Here is a 14,370-nt window from a genome sequence, read left to right on the forward strand (position 1 = left end):
AACCTGAATCATTGAGCTGTGACTCCCTGTGTCATTTTGTGAAGAATCACTTAGCAGTAGGAGTGCACACTGTGGTAAGCTATAGCAGAGTTTTAATCCAAGGACTGGACTAATCTAAGTCATTTACTGGAAGCAATCTGTTTTTAGTGACTCCTTGTCCTGGCTGCTTGCTATTTATCATATATGACAGGATTCAGTGAATCAGCTGGCTGTGAAGGTGGTTTGATTACTGAACAGGAAGCTGGAATATCTGTGCTTCATTGATTCGAGTAGAAGGAGGAGCTGCTGGACTCCAAGCTGGCTAACACACATGCTACTTCCTCTTTCCCCAGCTTGGATGCCGTTTTCCCTGCTGATTGTTTAGCGGAGAAATGTGTTCTATTTGTGTGACTAGACACAGGGATCCGATGTTCTGTGGGTTTTATCGAGGGAGTCGGATAAATATGCATTTCAAATGCATCTCAAGCATAAACAGTAACATTTTCTTGTTGCATTCAGGATTTTCCTGGAAACTTCTTTCTTTCTTTCTTTCTTTCTTTCTTTCTTTCTTTCTTTCTTTCTTTCTTTCTTTCTTTCTCTCTCTCTCTCTCCCTCTCTCTCTCTCACTCTTTTTGCCTTTCTTTCTATCTTTCTTTCTTTCCCCCCTTCCACCCCTTCCTTCCTTCCTTCCTTCCTTCCTTCTTTCCATCCCCTTTTCTTCATTCCTTTTCCATCCCCTTTCGTTCCATCCTTTTCCATCCACTTTCCTTTCTTCCTTTTCTATCCCCTTTCCTTCCCCCTTCCTTCCTTCCTTCCTTCCTTCCTTCCTTCCTTCTTTCATTCCTTCCCTCCCTCCCTCCCTCCCTCCCACCCCACATCATTGTGTGATGGACAGAAGTGTGGATTTAAAGGCTAGTTGAAGCACTTGAGCACATGACCTGCTTGATCTCTTAGGTGAGAATTGACTTGATGCAAGCTCAGCACTTTTCAAAACAAAATTCCACCAGTGCTGTTTCTCTTTACGCTTACTCCACTGGCAGCAGCTCTTCTTCACTTACCCTTTTCTGTAAATTCTGATGTTGTACATGCAACACTGCCCCCTAGTGTTATACACACTCACTCATATTACGTATGAAAGAATGAAGACAGGACACCTATATAGACGATCATCTGCTTTCAAATACGAGCTCGCAGAAGAGTTTATGAGCCCACAGCGCGTGTTGTTCTGGAACAAGGGTAACGGATGCAGCTCACTTAATGAAGACGCCTCAGAATCAGTGCTGGGTCGAGAAACAATCCAGCAGCAGTCCTCTGATTAGATGGTGACTTTCATGTAGGATAACCAGACAATTAACACACATTATTCATGGAGAAAGATGATGAGCTGTTATCTCTAGCTGTACATCTACAAGCTGGGGCAATAAGGTAGGCGTGTCTGATAAAAATGGTCATTACATGAAACACACACACACACTGAGGCAGTGTGTGAGGCAGCCAGCCAAAACCCACCATGTTCATTACATCATTATACTCATTTGCCCAGGGGAAGAAAAACATCAAGACACATCTGTCTTACACCCCCCCCCCCATTAGTCTACCCATGTATGACTTTTTCAGCTTCATCTGCACTCGTTTGCCATCTGATAAATGGAGTCAGAAACTAGGATGTTATTCTGATGTGTATGATTGTAGGTTTTTTTGGGTATGTATTTGGTGTTGAAAAATGAAAGAGATGTCTTGTACTCATGAAAGCGTTCAGGTTTTTGCAAAGTGCTGGACTACGGCAGCGTTTAACTTGGCTGTGAGTCTTTAATATGACAAGTTGAAGGCAGGTCAGTCTATTCGAGGCAGATTCTCACAACCTCTGGCAGGTGCTGATCCAAAAAAAAAAACTGCCTGCACGTACATGAGTCTGAGTCAGCATTGTGTGTGTGTGTGTGGCTTTATGAATGAATATGGGTTATAAATACAGCAGTGTGGGCCGCTGTGGGTGCTTGTTAATCACACAGGACTGCTAGAGAGGTCACTTTATGGACTTCTTAACAAAGTGGGTGCACCACAGTAAGTCAGGCACAGGTGGCCATGAGTCTGCCCCGTGGGAGTTATGATGGGTGTAATGATTGCGCATACGTGTTTGTTTGTGTGCACACCGTGCCAAGTAATTTCTCACCGAGCATCTCTGGCCCAAGATGCACACTCAGGAGGATTGTCATTAGGAGCAGTGATGCATCATCATGGACTTTATCACTCCTCTTACTGGCCTGTCTTGTTTTTAGATACTGACCTGATTGGTTAGTAATCTACTGATAATCAACCACAATCAGCACCTAATCAGCTACAATCAGTCTTGTATCCCAAAGGAGCCGTGCAATGCTCCATTTTTTTTTCTTCCCCACCTTGCATTATTAATGATGCATGAATATTGCAGCTTTAGAGCTCTTACTGCTCTACTCCACTATTTCAAAGCAGGCTTCAAGTGATCAGGTGGAGTGTCCTTTTATGTAAAGGATCTTTATTTACCATGTAGAGATGAATGGGTTATGGATGAGCAGAAAAAGGCATGCGAGAATGAGATTGAGGAAAAGGTGGTGGTGGGGCATGTGGAAACAGGGTAGAGGAAATAGAGAAGAGGTGGAAGCTATGTTGGGGCATGTGGAGATGGTGTTGGAACACAGCCAAGGTGGGGATAATGTTGGGGCGGGGTGGAAACGGTGTCGGAGCAAATCAAGACAGGATGGCTACCGCGGTGTTGGAGTTAGCAGGGAAGGTGATGGAGAAGGTGGGGACCGTGTGGGAAACAGGGATGATGATGGAGTAGACTTTCATTCATCAACAGCTCTTTAATGACTGCAAAAAGATTGCTGCTGAACCAGTTCTGTTAACACCTCATGAAGTTTGATCAGGTGAGGAGGTTAACACAAGATGCAAGCATGTTGAGTTCTCATGGTCGTTGAGAGTGGAGATCACAAGTGCTTCCCCTGAACAATTCCACTAATGTTTCCTGATAAGAACCACAACAACTGCTACTCTTACACACACACACATATACACACATACACACATACACACATACACACACACACATACACACATACACACATACACGCCTGCACTTCACACGTTTGCGCCTCCTCAGTGCCTCTGAGGGAACAGAATGTGACACTTGCAATCAGCTCTGTGCAATCAGCTAGATCTTTCATCATGCATGGTATTGTGAGTAGTTATATAGGTTGTGTATTCTGTCCCCAGACTCTGAGGAGAGACGCGTTATTCACACAATATTAGTAATATGATGAGCTTAGTGGATTAGTGGGAGGCCTTCCAGTATGCCCCCTATCTCTGTCTCCCTCTCTCTCTCTCTCTGTCTCTCTCTCTCTCTCACTTTGTTTTCTTGCTTACTCTCTTGTTGTCTTCCTCTCTCTCTCTCTCTCTCTCTCACTTTGTTTTCTTGCTTACTCTCTTGTTGTCTTCCTTTCTCTCTCTCTCTCTCTCTCTCTCTCTCTCTCTCTCTCTCTCTCTCAAGCTTTCTTTCTTGCTTGCTCACAGCTCACTCTCTTGTTTTCTTTCTTGCATTCAACTCCCTCACTCGCTCTCTCAATTTTCATTTTTTCATTCTCTCTCTCTCTCTCTCTCTCTCTCTGTACTCTTTCTCCCTCACTCGCTTGCTCTCTAAACTCTTGCTCTCTCTCTCTCTCTCTCTCTCTCTCTCTCTCTCTTTCTTGATCAACTCTCTCCCTCCCTCGCTCTCTCAATTTTCATTTTTTCATTCTTTCTCTCCCTCTCTCTCTCTCTCTCTCTCTCTTTCTTGATCAACTCTCTCCCTCACTCGCTCTCTCAGTTTTCATTTTTTCATTCTCTCTCTCTCTCTCTCTCTCTTTGTACTCTTTCTCCCTCACTCGCTTGCTTTCTGAACTCTTGCTCTCTCTCTCTCTCTCTCTCTCTCTCTCTCTCTCTCTCTCTCTCTCTTGCTCAACTCTCTCCCTCCCTCGCTCTCTCAATTTTCATTTTTTCATTCTCTCTCTCTCTCTCTCTCTCTCTCTCTCTCTCTCTCTCTCCCTGTACTCTCACTCTCTGAACTCTCTCTCTCTCTCTCTCTCTCTCTCTCTCTCTCTGAGCCTTGGTGGGCCATGACTGGTAGCAGATGGTGCGGGTAGAGCTGGCCTCACTCAGGTGTCTGTCACGGAAGCCACTCATGGCGATGGATGTGCGAGTTCCGTCGCTCTGACACGTGCCGCCATTGGAGAAATGGATCGCAGTCAGTTTGCATAATCTGAAATGGCTGTCACCATCAATCATCCTGGGTTCGGAGGCTTTATGTCTGGCGCTTTAAACAGACAACACTGATGCGCCAGCGCTTTCCTACTCTCCCGTGACGAGAACATTCCACATTTTCTTTTCTATTAGACTTAACTGAAATTCATTTCTAACACTGTGTCAACGTTTCAAAACTTTGTGTCCATAATAGTTAATGGTGAAATGTAAAAGTGCCAGTGTTATTCAGTGAATTTTGTAGGAAGTACGTGTGGTGGAGAATTAAATACCTCTCTCTCTCTCTCTCTCTCTCTCTCTCCCCAGTCTGTCCATCTCATCCTGGTTTAATCCTAAGTGTCCCAAGAATCCCACACCTGGAGTTCTGCCTTGGTAAGTAAAACTGATCTGTTGTCTAATTTGCCCAGATATTTCAGGAAAGTTGTTTGTTTTTTACTTTAAAAAAAAAAGAATAATAAATTGAAAATTTGTCAGGCTGCAATAGTGTATAATGAATTTGTTGTCAATCTTTTCGAATCATCCTAATTTGGAGAAATTACCCATGCCGGAGTGAGTAACACAGGGCCCTGTGGGGAAAGCTCCTCTACAAACCAGACATAACTTATTCTGCAAGGTCACAGGAAATGAGGCCATAACTAGAAATCCAGCAGACTTTTTCCATGAAGACCTTTATTTCAGACCGATCATGGCTTCAAAGCCAAAGGGCTTTCTGGATTCTGAATGCTCGACAGCTCCTTTTCAGCGTATAAATGTTTAATATTTTTCATGGGTATTTTTGGAGAGTTTTAAGATCACAAGGACATCGCATTTCTCAAAGTTATGCTGTGTGTGTATGTGTGTGTTTGTTGTTTATATTCTGGAGTTAAATCATGGATTGTGGCAGAAAGGCTTCGTACGCCCCGAGATGATTTGTTATGCAAAGTTTCTCATTAAAAAGACAACGTCGCATGGGCTAAAAGGGGGAAAAAATCCATTACTATTTGGCTGAGCAGAGATGGAGGAGGTGATGGAGCACTGCAGTACCAGTAGGGTTTTATAGACATCTGCTATTAATTAATCTTAATAATCTGTCCTTTTAATTAAGAACCTGAGACATAGGTGATGTATATATATTTCACACGTTTGCCAGAGCAGCAGATGAAGCAGGAATGAATGATTGGTGTGCTTGTATGTCTTCCATCTCTCAGGACAGTGGCAGAGTGACAAGTACCAAAGACTGCATTTCATTACTCATCCTGCCTCTGCCTCTGTCATTGATTTGTTATCTGATTGTATCCACCTGTTTTATGTTTACTCCTTGATAAGATGTCTGTTTATTTTCTGTTGTTTGTTTCACATTGCAAAACTTTTATCATGCATTTACAAGTTAATTCTCAGTCTTGATTCAACTTTATGCCTGAGTTTGTAGTTCTGAATTTAACTACCAATTTAGTCATTTGCCACTTCCCACCCACTTTTGGACACCTGACCATCACACCCATATGAGGTTCTTTCCCAAATTGTTTCCACAAATTGCCTTTGAACCAGAGCTGGGCGATTAATCGTTATTATCGATTAATTCGAATTTATGGTTTATGTCAATGTTGAAAAATGAAAATCGATTTTCTGATTTCACTGTGGTTTGGCAGAGCGAGCTTCCGTAGTTCTGCGACGCAAAGAGCTTGTTTCTAAGAGAGGCGCGGTTTCTTCAGTCCAGATTGAAGAACGCGCTGAAAGACAGGGAGGAGCCGAAAGTCTGCCGCCTTTTCATATGAAATTTAAAGGGGACTGAGGCTATCACGGATTTGTGTACAGTTTATGGAGAATCGCAGAATTCCTAGGAGGGCTGAGTAGAAAATGTTAAAAATGGCCTAACGACGAAAATGGCGGCAGACTTCAGCTCCTCCCCATCTTTCAGTGCGTTCTTCAACCGGACTGAAGAAACCACGGCGTCGCAGAGTGAGGATCAGAGGACAAGTGTGTGTGTGTGTGTGTGTTAAAAAAGCATAAAAAAGGTTTTTATGTTGTTGTATTGAATGCAAAGTGTGTTGTAATGTACACAGACCAGGCTTAACATTATGACCACCTGCCTAATATTGTGTTGGGCCCCTTTTGCTGCCAAAACAGCCCTGACCTGTCATGCACTTAAATTCTTCACTAACTTGAGCAACAGTAGCTCGTCTGTTGGATCGGATCACACGGGCCAGCCTTCATTCCCCACATGCATCAATGAGCCTTGGCTGCCTATGACCCTGAACACCTTTAGGATGAACTGGAACACCGGCTGCACCCCAGACCTCTCCTCGAAAAGCTCCACAGCATCAGCTCTATTCCTTACACATGACCCCTTTATTTTCTGTTTTATTGGACCCTCACAGATGTTTTGCTGGTTATGGATTGCCCTTACTAGAACACATCAATTCTTAGCACTTCCTGCCTTCACACTGTACATATAATTTAAACAGAAAAAGATGGTAAAAAATGTCTCAACATCCTGTAATACAAACATCCCCTACAGGATTACATGTGGTCCTTGTCCCCATTAATAACACAGAAAAATAACAAAATGCATGTATTCTCCATACACACCTGAACTGACTCTTATTGAACGGATTCCTCTCGAACGTAGGTGTGTTGTATTTGAAAGTGAGAGTATTTCTAGCACTTCCTACTACTTTAAAGCTCTCGTGTCTCTATTTAGTATGAAAATTACTCTGTTTCCATTGTTCTGGGTGATACACATGCATCCATATTCTCAATCAAGTTATTGGTCTATTTCCAAGCATTGAATGCAAACCAACATCATAATATAGCATTTTTTTCCTCTCTCTTCCTGGTAAACCTTTTCACATGTAGCAGAACTCTCTTGCACAGTGATCGCTTGCTAATTTTAATTGCTGCTCATTGATCTATTGAGATGTTCAGAGGCACAGAAAGTGTGTACAGAGATCTATAGTAACCCACACAGAGAAAAGGGCCATCGATAATGGAGTAGGGGACTCTGTAATTGCGGCGCAGTGCTTAAAGGACTTTTTTCCCCCCTTTTTAGAGCTTAGTGCTTGTCAGGCAGAGATTGGTAGTGAAACCAGACTAAAGGAAGACTCATTTATAAGCCAGTGATGCCACTGGAGGGACCTATATATATATATATATATATATATATAAATATATATATATCCAGATCCAGATCCCGATTTTACAACAGCATACTGGTTTGTGTTGCATTTCTTGTCCTCGTGGCATCCTTTAATATTAAAGATGCTACAGACATGGTGTCTTGTCTGCTTGAACCCTGCTGTATTTTCTCTCTCTGTGTGTGGTTTGTTTGTGCAGGGGAGCACACAGTAATCACACACTGGGTCTGAGAGAGTCTGAGCGATTCGACTCTGAATCAACAGAACTGCAGGAAGTGATGTAGTCATGCTGTGTGGTTTGAGCTGCAGGATTTTTTTATTTTTTGTACGTGTCATTGTGAGGAGATGGACAGAGCAGAAATAACATGTGTTTTGGACCAGTGAAGAAAAAGAGTAAAGTGTGCTTTCAGGGCTACATGGTGCTTTCACTTTATCCATCCATCCATCCATCTGTCTATTTATCTATCTATTTGTCTGTCCATCATTCTGCCCATCCGTTGGTCTGTTTATTTATATGCAGTATGATACCAAACAAATTAGCAAATGATCCAAAAGTGTTCATTTTGCACTGATTGATACCCGGGTTTTAACCTTAAATGACCACTTGCAACAAAGCTGGACATCAATCTTTCATTAAAAGCATGTCTTCATGCTGACCGCTTCATTGATTGCCTGTTTTAGTTGAAATACAGTACGAGACCGTGAGGTTTCTGTAGATGTTTCACAGACGGTTTAATATCTATGAGAGGATCTGTGGTTTAAATCGGTATTTAGAAGACACTTGTATTATCATTTGTAATACAGCGCTATCTCTGCTCTATAACATGTTTTGCTAGAGCCAAATATTAAAAAACATTTATATTGGGGTTTGAATTCCAGTGTAGACCTGACAGTGATGAACTATACACTATATACTCAAAAGTTGCAAAATATCAGTGTTTTGTAAAATTTAGATTTAAATCAAATAAATAGAATTTGGGAGAAAAACAGGGAAAAGCTCTTAAATCAACAGCAGACTAGAGTAGAATAACCTCCAGTGTCTGCACTGGTAAATAACCGCACCGTGGCTTATCTAATATTTTTACACCTAATAAAGGTTATAGAACAACACGTAATATTGGGGGGAAATGAGTACTTTTAAATGTTGGCAAAAGAATCAGCAGTTTCTGAAATACTGAAATGAATGATGCCATGGTTAAAGTGTGAGAGATTGCACTTTCCTCCGTTCCGAACATTATCCGCATGATTTTATGCAATGTGCTGCTGGTACATGACTTGAATGGCTGGATAACTGCATAAAGAGTGAAGAGTTTTTTCCTATTGAAGTGGATGATGAGAGTGAATAGATAGATAGATAGATAGATAGATAGATAGATAGATAGATAGATAGATAGATAGATAGATAGATAGATAGATAGATAGATAGATAGATAGATAGATAGGTGGATAGATAGATAGATAGATAGATAGATAGATAGATAGATAGATAGATAGATAGATAGATAGATAGATAGATAGATAGATAGATAGATAGATAGATAGATAGATAGATAGGTGGATGGTTAGTTGGATGGTTGGATGGACAGATAAACATATAGATAGGTGGATAGATAGATGGATGGATGGTAGAGTAGATTGATAGATGGCTAGATAGATGGATGGATGGATGGATGGGTGGGTGGCAGGATAGATAAACATATAAATGGATAGAAGGATAGATAGAGGGATCGATGAATGGATGGATGGATTACAAGATGGACGGACGGACGGATGGGTAGATGGTTGGATGGATGAAAGGATGGATCATAAGATAGATTGATGGATGGATGGATAGATGGATGGATGGATGGATGGATGGATAGATGGATGGATGGATGGATGGATGGATGGACGGATGGATAGATGGATGGGTGGCAGGATAGATAAACATAAAGATAGATAGATGGATAGTAGGATAGATAGTAGGATAGATTGATAGATGGCTAGATAGATGGATGGATGGCAGGATAGATAGATAGATAGATAGATAGATAGATAGATAGATAGATAGATAGATAGATAGATAGATAGATAGATAGATAGAGGGATGGATGGATGGATGGATGGATGGATGGATAGATAGAAGGATAGATAGACGTATAATCATTTTTCTTCTATATGTAAGAGCAGCTAGAAAACGTAATTCTAATGAGAAAGCTATAACTAGGTAATTGTTTACAGTAGCATTAGGAGTGACATTTTGGTCATTTTAAAAATAACTGTGAGTGAGTTATTGGACATGTTATAGCAAACCTCACTGCAAAGATAATCTCTTTTGAGTTATTGAGGCAAGAATTAATAGGTAGCAAATTTATGACACCTCTGTACAAGGTTAGTCTTTTATTTTTTCTCCGAGAAATTCTGACAGTCTGTTCTCTGTGTGATGAGCCATTAGATCCTGTGCAGTTGGCTGCTTCAGTGCTAACCCACATCACTGTTCAGGAAACACACCCCAGAGAGACATAACCTCTTATTTCTGCCATGAAGTGGATGCTTTATATTTCGACAGCGGAGTAATAAAGCATCAGCTGTAGAGCTGCGTAATTACATTTGTTGGAATCGCTAGCAGTAAACAAATGCCCACATTAATTTTGGGATTGGGGTTTACCTTTGCGTGGCATATGTTTGATGACAAAAACTGTCTTGTGTTGCATCGAAATAAACATTCCTAACAAAATGAAGCGAGATATTTTTACGGGAATAGCATCCAGAGGAAGAATTGAGGTGTGTGTTGCATGTGAGAAAGAGAGAGCTATGAAAAATCTGTTCTATGTGAAATGAAAGGATCTTCTTTATTCACTATTTATCAGGTGGTCCTGAAATTTTCTGTGCTTTCTACTTGAGAAGTTGAAGTCGTACAGTGATTCCCTCAGTCATGGAGTAGAAAGAGCGTTTCGAAATGCATTCAGACGCCAGACCCTGCTAATAAGGCTCATCACAGTAACATTATGAAGGCCTTGTAATATTGTTGAAGGGAATGCGGTGAAGTGAATGCTGCTGCCATGCTGGGGTTTTGTTGTAAAAAAAAACATGTAATTGCAAAATATGCAATGGACAGTCCAGGAATGTCCTTCAGTACAGAACTGTGAATGTTACAGGGAATGAAAATGAAAACCAACGATAAAAACACCTTTTTTTTTACAGCAAGGGATCGTGAATGAAATCACTGTAACTTTTTGCAGCATGAATGCATTGAAATTTTAGTAACCAGATAACCAGGAGGAAATCCACATAGAGATTTTTAAGAACATTTAAAACACAAACACAAGCTCAGGACCAGGCTGGGAAGCCGGGAGCTGTGAGACAGCGTAGTGCTGTGCCAAGAAAAAAAAACACTTTAATCAAACAAGGCCAAATTTAGACCTTACATCAGCCATATCAATCACTCCTATCAGGTCACTGCTATAAAATCCCCCAGGCCAAGAAAAATAAAACAGCCTTTTCCTTCTGACCGTTGCTTCCATATCTGTTTATCCTTGATTTTTCACACTGATTTCATGCTTGTTTTTTTTTTTTTTTTTTTTTTTTTGAAGGCATTTATTCCAAGAATTTAATGAAAAATTAAAGCTATTTTGGAACCTTGGAATGATCCAGATAATTAAACTGTAATACTGTTGTTGTGGTTTTAACTAATGTACCTTTACTTCTGAATTAATTAATTAAACAAGTAAGCAGTTAATTAAGCTACTAGCCTATTTATTTATTTATTTGTTTGTTTATTTTTAATTTAATTTAATGTAATTTCATTTTTTTATTTAATTATTCATTTATTTAATTTATATTTTAATTTCTTTTACTTTTTATTTAAGCACGGCTGCACCATAATTGTCACGAAAAATAAATGAAGGTTAAATGTGCATTTTATTTCATATTAATCCAAACAATTGCGTTATGAACAAATCTCCTCTTTTGCACACGCTTCAGAAGAATCTTGACTGTGAAACCTAAAGATCGATAATGATGTCGTCTCTTAACGAGCTCAGAAACTCATCCTGGGTGCAGGATCAAAAAGCATTCAAACTCATTTTCATCAAATGTGCCGTGATCTGTTTTGCTTTGGCTATATTCTTGCAGAGTATGAATACATTAATTAATACATTTTTTTCTGCTTATAACATACTTTCATGCCTCACATTAGGTAACTGTAATTCTGTTTAATGAAAGTGAAAACCGATGAACGTCATATTTGCAAAAAAATGAACTGACTGTCGTTAGTTATTCTCCACACATAGCACGATCTGTTTTGTCAAAAAAGCCGGTGTTATCCACTTTCAAGGCATCACGAGTTCACGTTTTACCGCATAAGCCGACAAGCGTCCTTGTTGTTTGTGAGCAGAAACCGATATTCCCATTTTAGCGAATCAGCACGCAGTATTCAGGTTAGCTGACCAGGCTGCTAGTCACTTCGAAAAGATGCGCTTGCTGAGAGGAGTTTCATCGAACCGGACTAAGTGATCAAGTACGGATAATTTTGATGGACTTGATGAACCTGTGATATCTTCTTCAGGGCGTAAAAGACAATGTTCATTGGAAAAGGCGCTATACGAAATAAATTGAATTGAATTGAATTACAAGGAAAAATAAAAGCTGAAACTTTTTCAGGGAGCATTATTGCTAAAGCAGCGCGTTACAGTGGTGATGGAAAAGCTCCCTGTATTGCGTGTAATCATAACAACAAAGCTTGTCAGCTGTCTACACTGTCAGCTGAGGAGATTACTCTAGAATGGTTAATATTGCTTATTAATGGTCTATGTGTACTGTTCTTTACCTAGACTACTTGTTTTAGGTTAAACAATGTTGAATATTTCACTTAAATACAATTACATCTGCTTTTGCCAAAAAAACAACTGTTGGAGTTATCTGTTTTTGCTCAAAAACAGACTTTTAATAAATAAAAAAACATACTTTCAATGAGCTTTAATTATGTAAGTTACCTGTACTATTTTGAGTTATTATTACTTAATCAGAACTCCAGTTTGATTGATATTAAAAATGTGATTTCTGAAAATTTATAAAAAAAACTGAGTTATCTGCTTTTGCAAATAAACTCATCTGCTTTAATTGACTATTTTCTCTCTTGCCTTGGCTTTGTTGCTCTGTCTAAATACTGTACGTCTTAAACCCTCAGATTTCCTCAAAGCGAATGTTCCTATCTCCTGTTCCTATCTCAGGCATCATCGGGCATCAAGGCAGGATACAGCCCGGACGGAGTGCCAACCCATCGCAGGGCACACACACACTTATTCACTCACGCAATCACACACTACGGGTGTGTAGAGACTCCAGTCAGCCTAAAAGCATGTCTTTGGACTGTGGGAGGAAACCGGAGCACCCGGAGGAAACCCACTAAGCTCGGGGAGAACACACACACACAGCCATGCTCGACTTATCGGATAGAAATATTCTACAGTGAAATCAATATAAACGCAATTATCCGAGTTTGTGATCAGATCCCCGCTATCTACTTTACAGTTTACTGCATTCATTCCTTTTTTTTTATTTTTCCACAGAACTAAAACTTGACCTGTGTTTTAGACAGAAACACATTTCAGGTCAGGAAGTAACCCCTGTAGTTTTCCGAAGTAGAAAATGTCACAGTGAAAGGTTGTGTCGCATTCGCACATTTTAATGGGCAGCAAATCTTTTACCATGAGTAGAAGAGAACTCACAATTCATAGTTCACGGTGAAGTGTGTGTGTTTTTTTTTTTGTTCTTTAAACTACATAATTACCATCAGTCAACCCTCGTATTGTGTTTCTAAGCATGCAATCTATTTTCTCATTATAATCATGGCATAGGTGCAGTACTTATACTCCTTTGGGCCTATTAAGTTAATGATTTTGTTGCCAAGGCTTCTGAGCTGCTTAGGTGGAAAATGTGTGTATGGGTATTTATTTATTCATTCATTAATACACAACACTTTTTCTTTATATGAAGAAAAGCCTAGGCTCGTTTTTTTCCCGAGTGTAAGTTCTCTGAATAAACTCACAGTAGTGGAAAGGCTCTATATTACATTTCGAGACCCTTAACAAAGAGGAAAATTAGTGTTTAAAGGAATCAGTTGGTGTTTGTTTTCAGCTACTTGGCATGATGTACATTTCCAGAAACACTGATTTCTTGTTCTTTTATTCGTTCTTGCTCCAGCATTTTTTCCTGCACTCTCCAATTATAGCGACAATGCCTAATTTTTATCTGTGCTTTCTTTCTGTGTACTGTATATAACTTGTTAGGCTCCAGTTGTTTACCATGGTCTCCATGTCTTCTCGTCGTTTCCATATTCAGTATTTTCTGGTGCGTATCGTGCCTTTTTGACCTTCAGGACATACCCTTTAAATTATTTTTAACATTAATATTTTACTTAACCAGGCAAGTCATTAAGAGGGTGGTGGTGCAGTAGATTACAGGTCCAGTGTCGTAGGTTCGAGTCTGAGCTCAAGTTACTGTCTGTATTGGTTTCCTCTGTGGTGTTCGATTTTCTCCCACTTTCCAGAACAATGCCAGTGGATCGGTCTCTGAATTGCCCTCACTAGCTGAGAGGGTGTGTAAGAATGTGTAAGAAAATGTGTTTGTCTGCAGGTGAGAGATTGTGTGTGTGTGAGTGTGTAAGTGTGCGTGTGTGAGTGAGACTGTGTGTGTGCAACTGAGAGTGAGTGAGTCTGTGTGTATGCACAAGTGAGAGAGTGTGTTTGTGTGTGAGTGAGAGTGTGTGTGTGTGTGTGTGTGCAAGTGAATGAGTGTGTGTGTTCGAGTGAGAGTGTGTGTGTGTGTGTGCAAGAGTGAGAGAGTGTTTATGTGTGTGTGTGTGTGAGAGAGAGAGAGAGAGAGAGAGAGAGAGAGAGAGAGCGTGTGCAAGAGTGAGAGAGTGTTTGTGTGTGTGAGTGAGAGAGAGTGTTTGTGTGTGTGAGTGAGAGTGAGTGTGTGAGTGTGTGTGTGTGCGGGTAAGAGTGTGTGTGTGTGTGTGTATGCATGA

General features: G+C 40.3%; 1 protein-coding gene across 6 annotated transcripts in view; it reads left to right on the forward strand.

Moving 5' to 3' along the window:
* The window catches only part of inpp4b (inositol polyphosphate-4-phosphatase type II B), a 256,046-nt gene that overhangs the window by 3,786 nt on the left and 237,890 nt on the right, over positions 1–14,370 (forward strand). For all 6 annotated transcript variants that reach the window (XM_058386150.1, XM_058386137.1, XM_058386138.1 and 3 more), the window contains exon 2: positions 4,555–4,620. In XM_058386150.1, coding sequence (XP_058242133.1) covers positions 4,555–4,620 — 66 coding nt within the window. The remainder of the gene's footprint in view (positions 1–4,554; positions 4,621–14,370) is intronic.

The sequence above is a fragment of the Hemibagrus wyckioides genome, linkage group LG03, assembly GCF_019097595.1.
Source record: "Hemibagrus wyckioides isolate EC202008001 linkage group LG03, SWU_Hwy_1.0, whole genome shotgun sequence".
NCBI classification, from domain to species: domain Eukaryota; kingdom Metazoa; phylum Chordata; class Actinopteri; order Siluriformes; family Bagridae; genus Hemibagrus; species Hemibagrus wyckioides.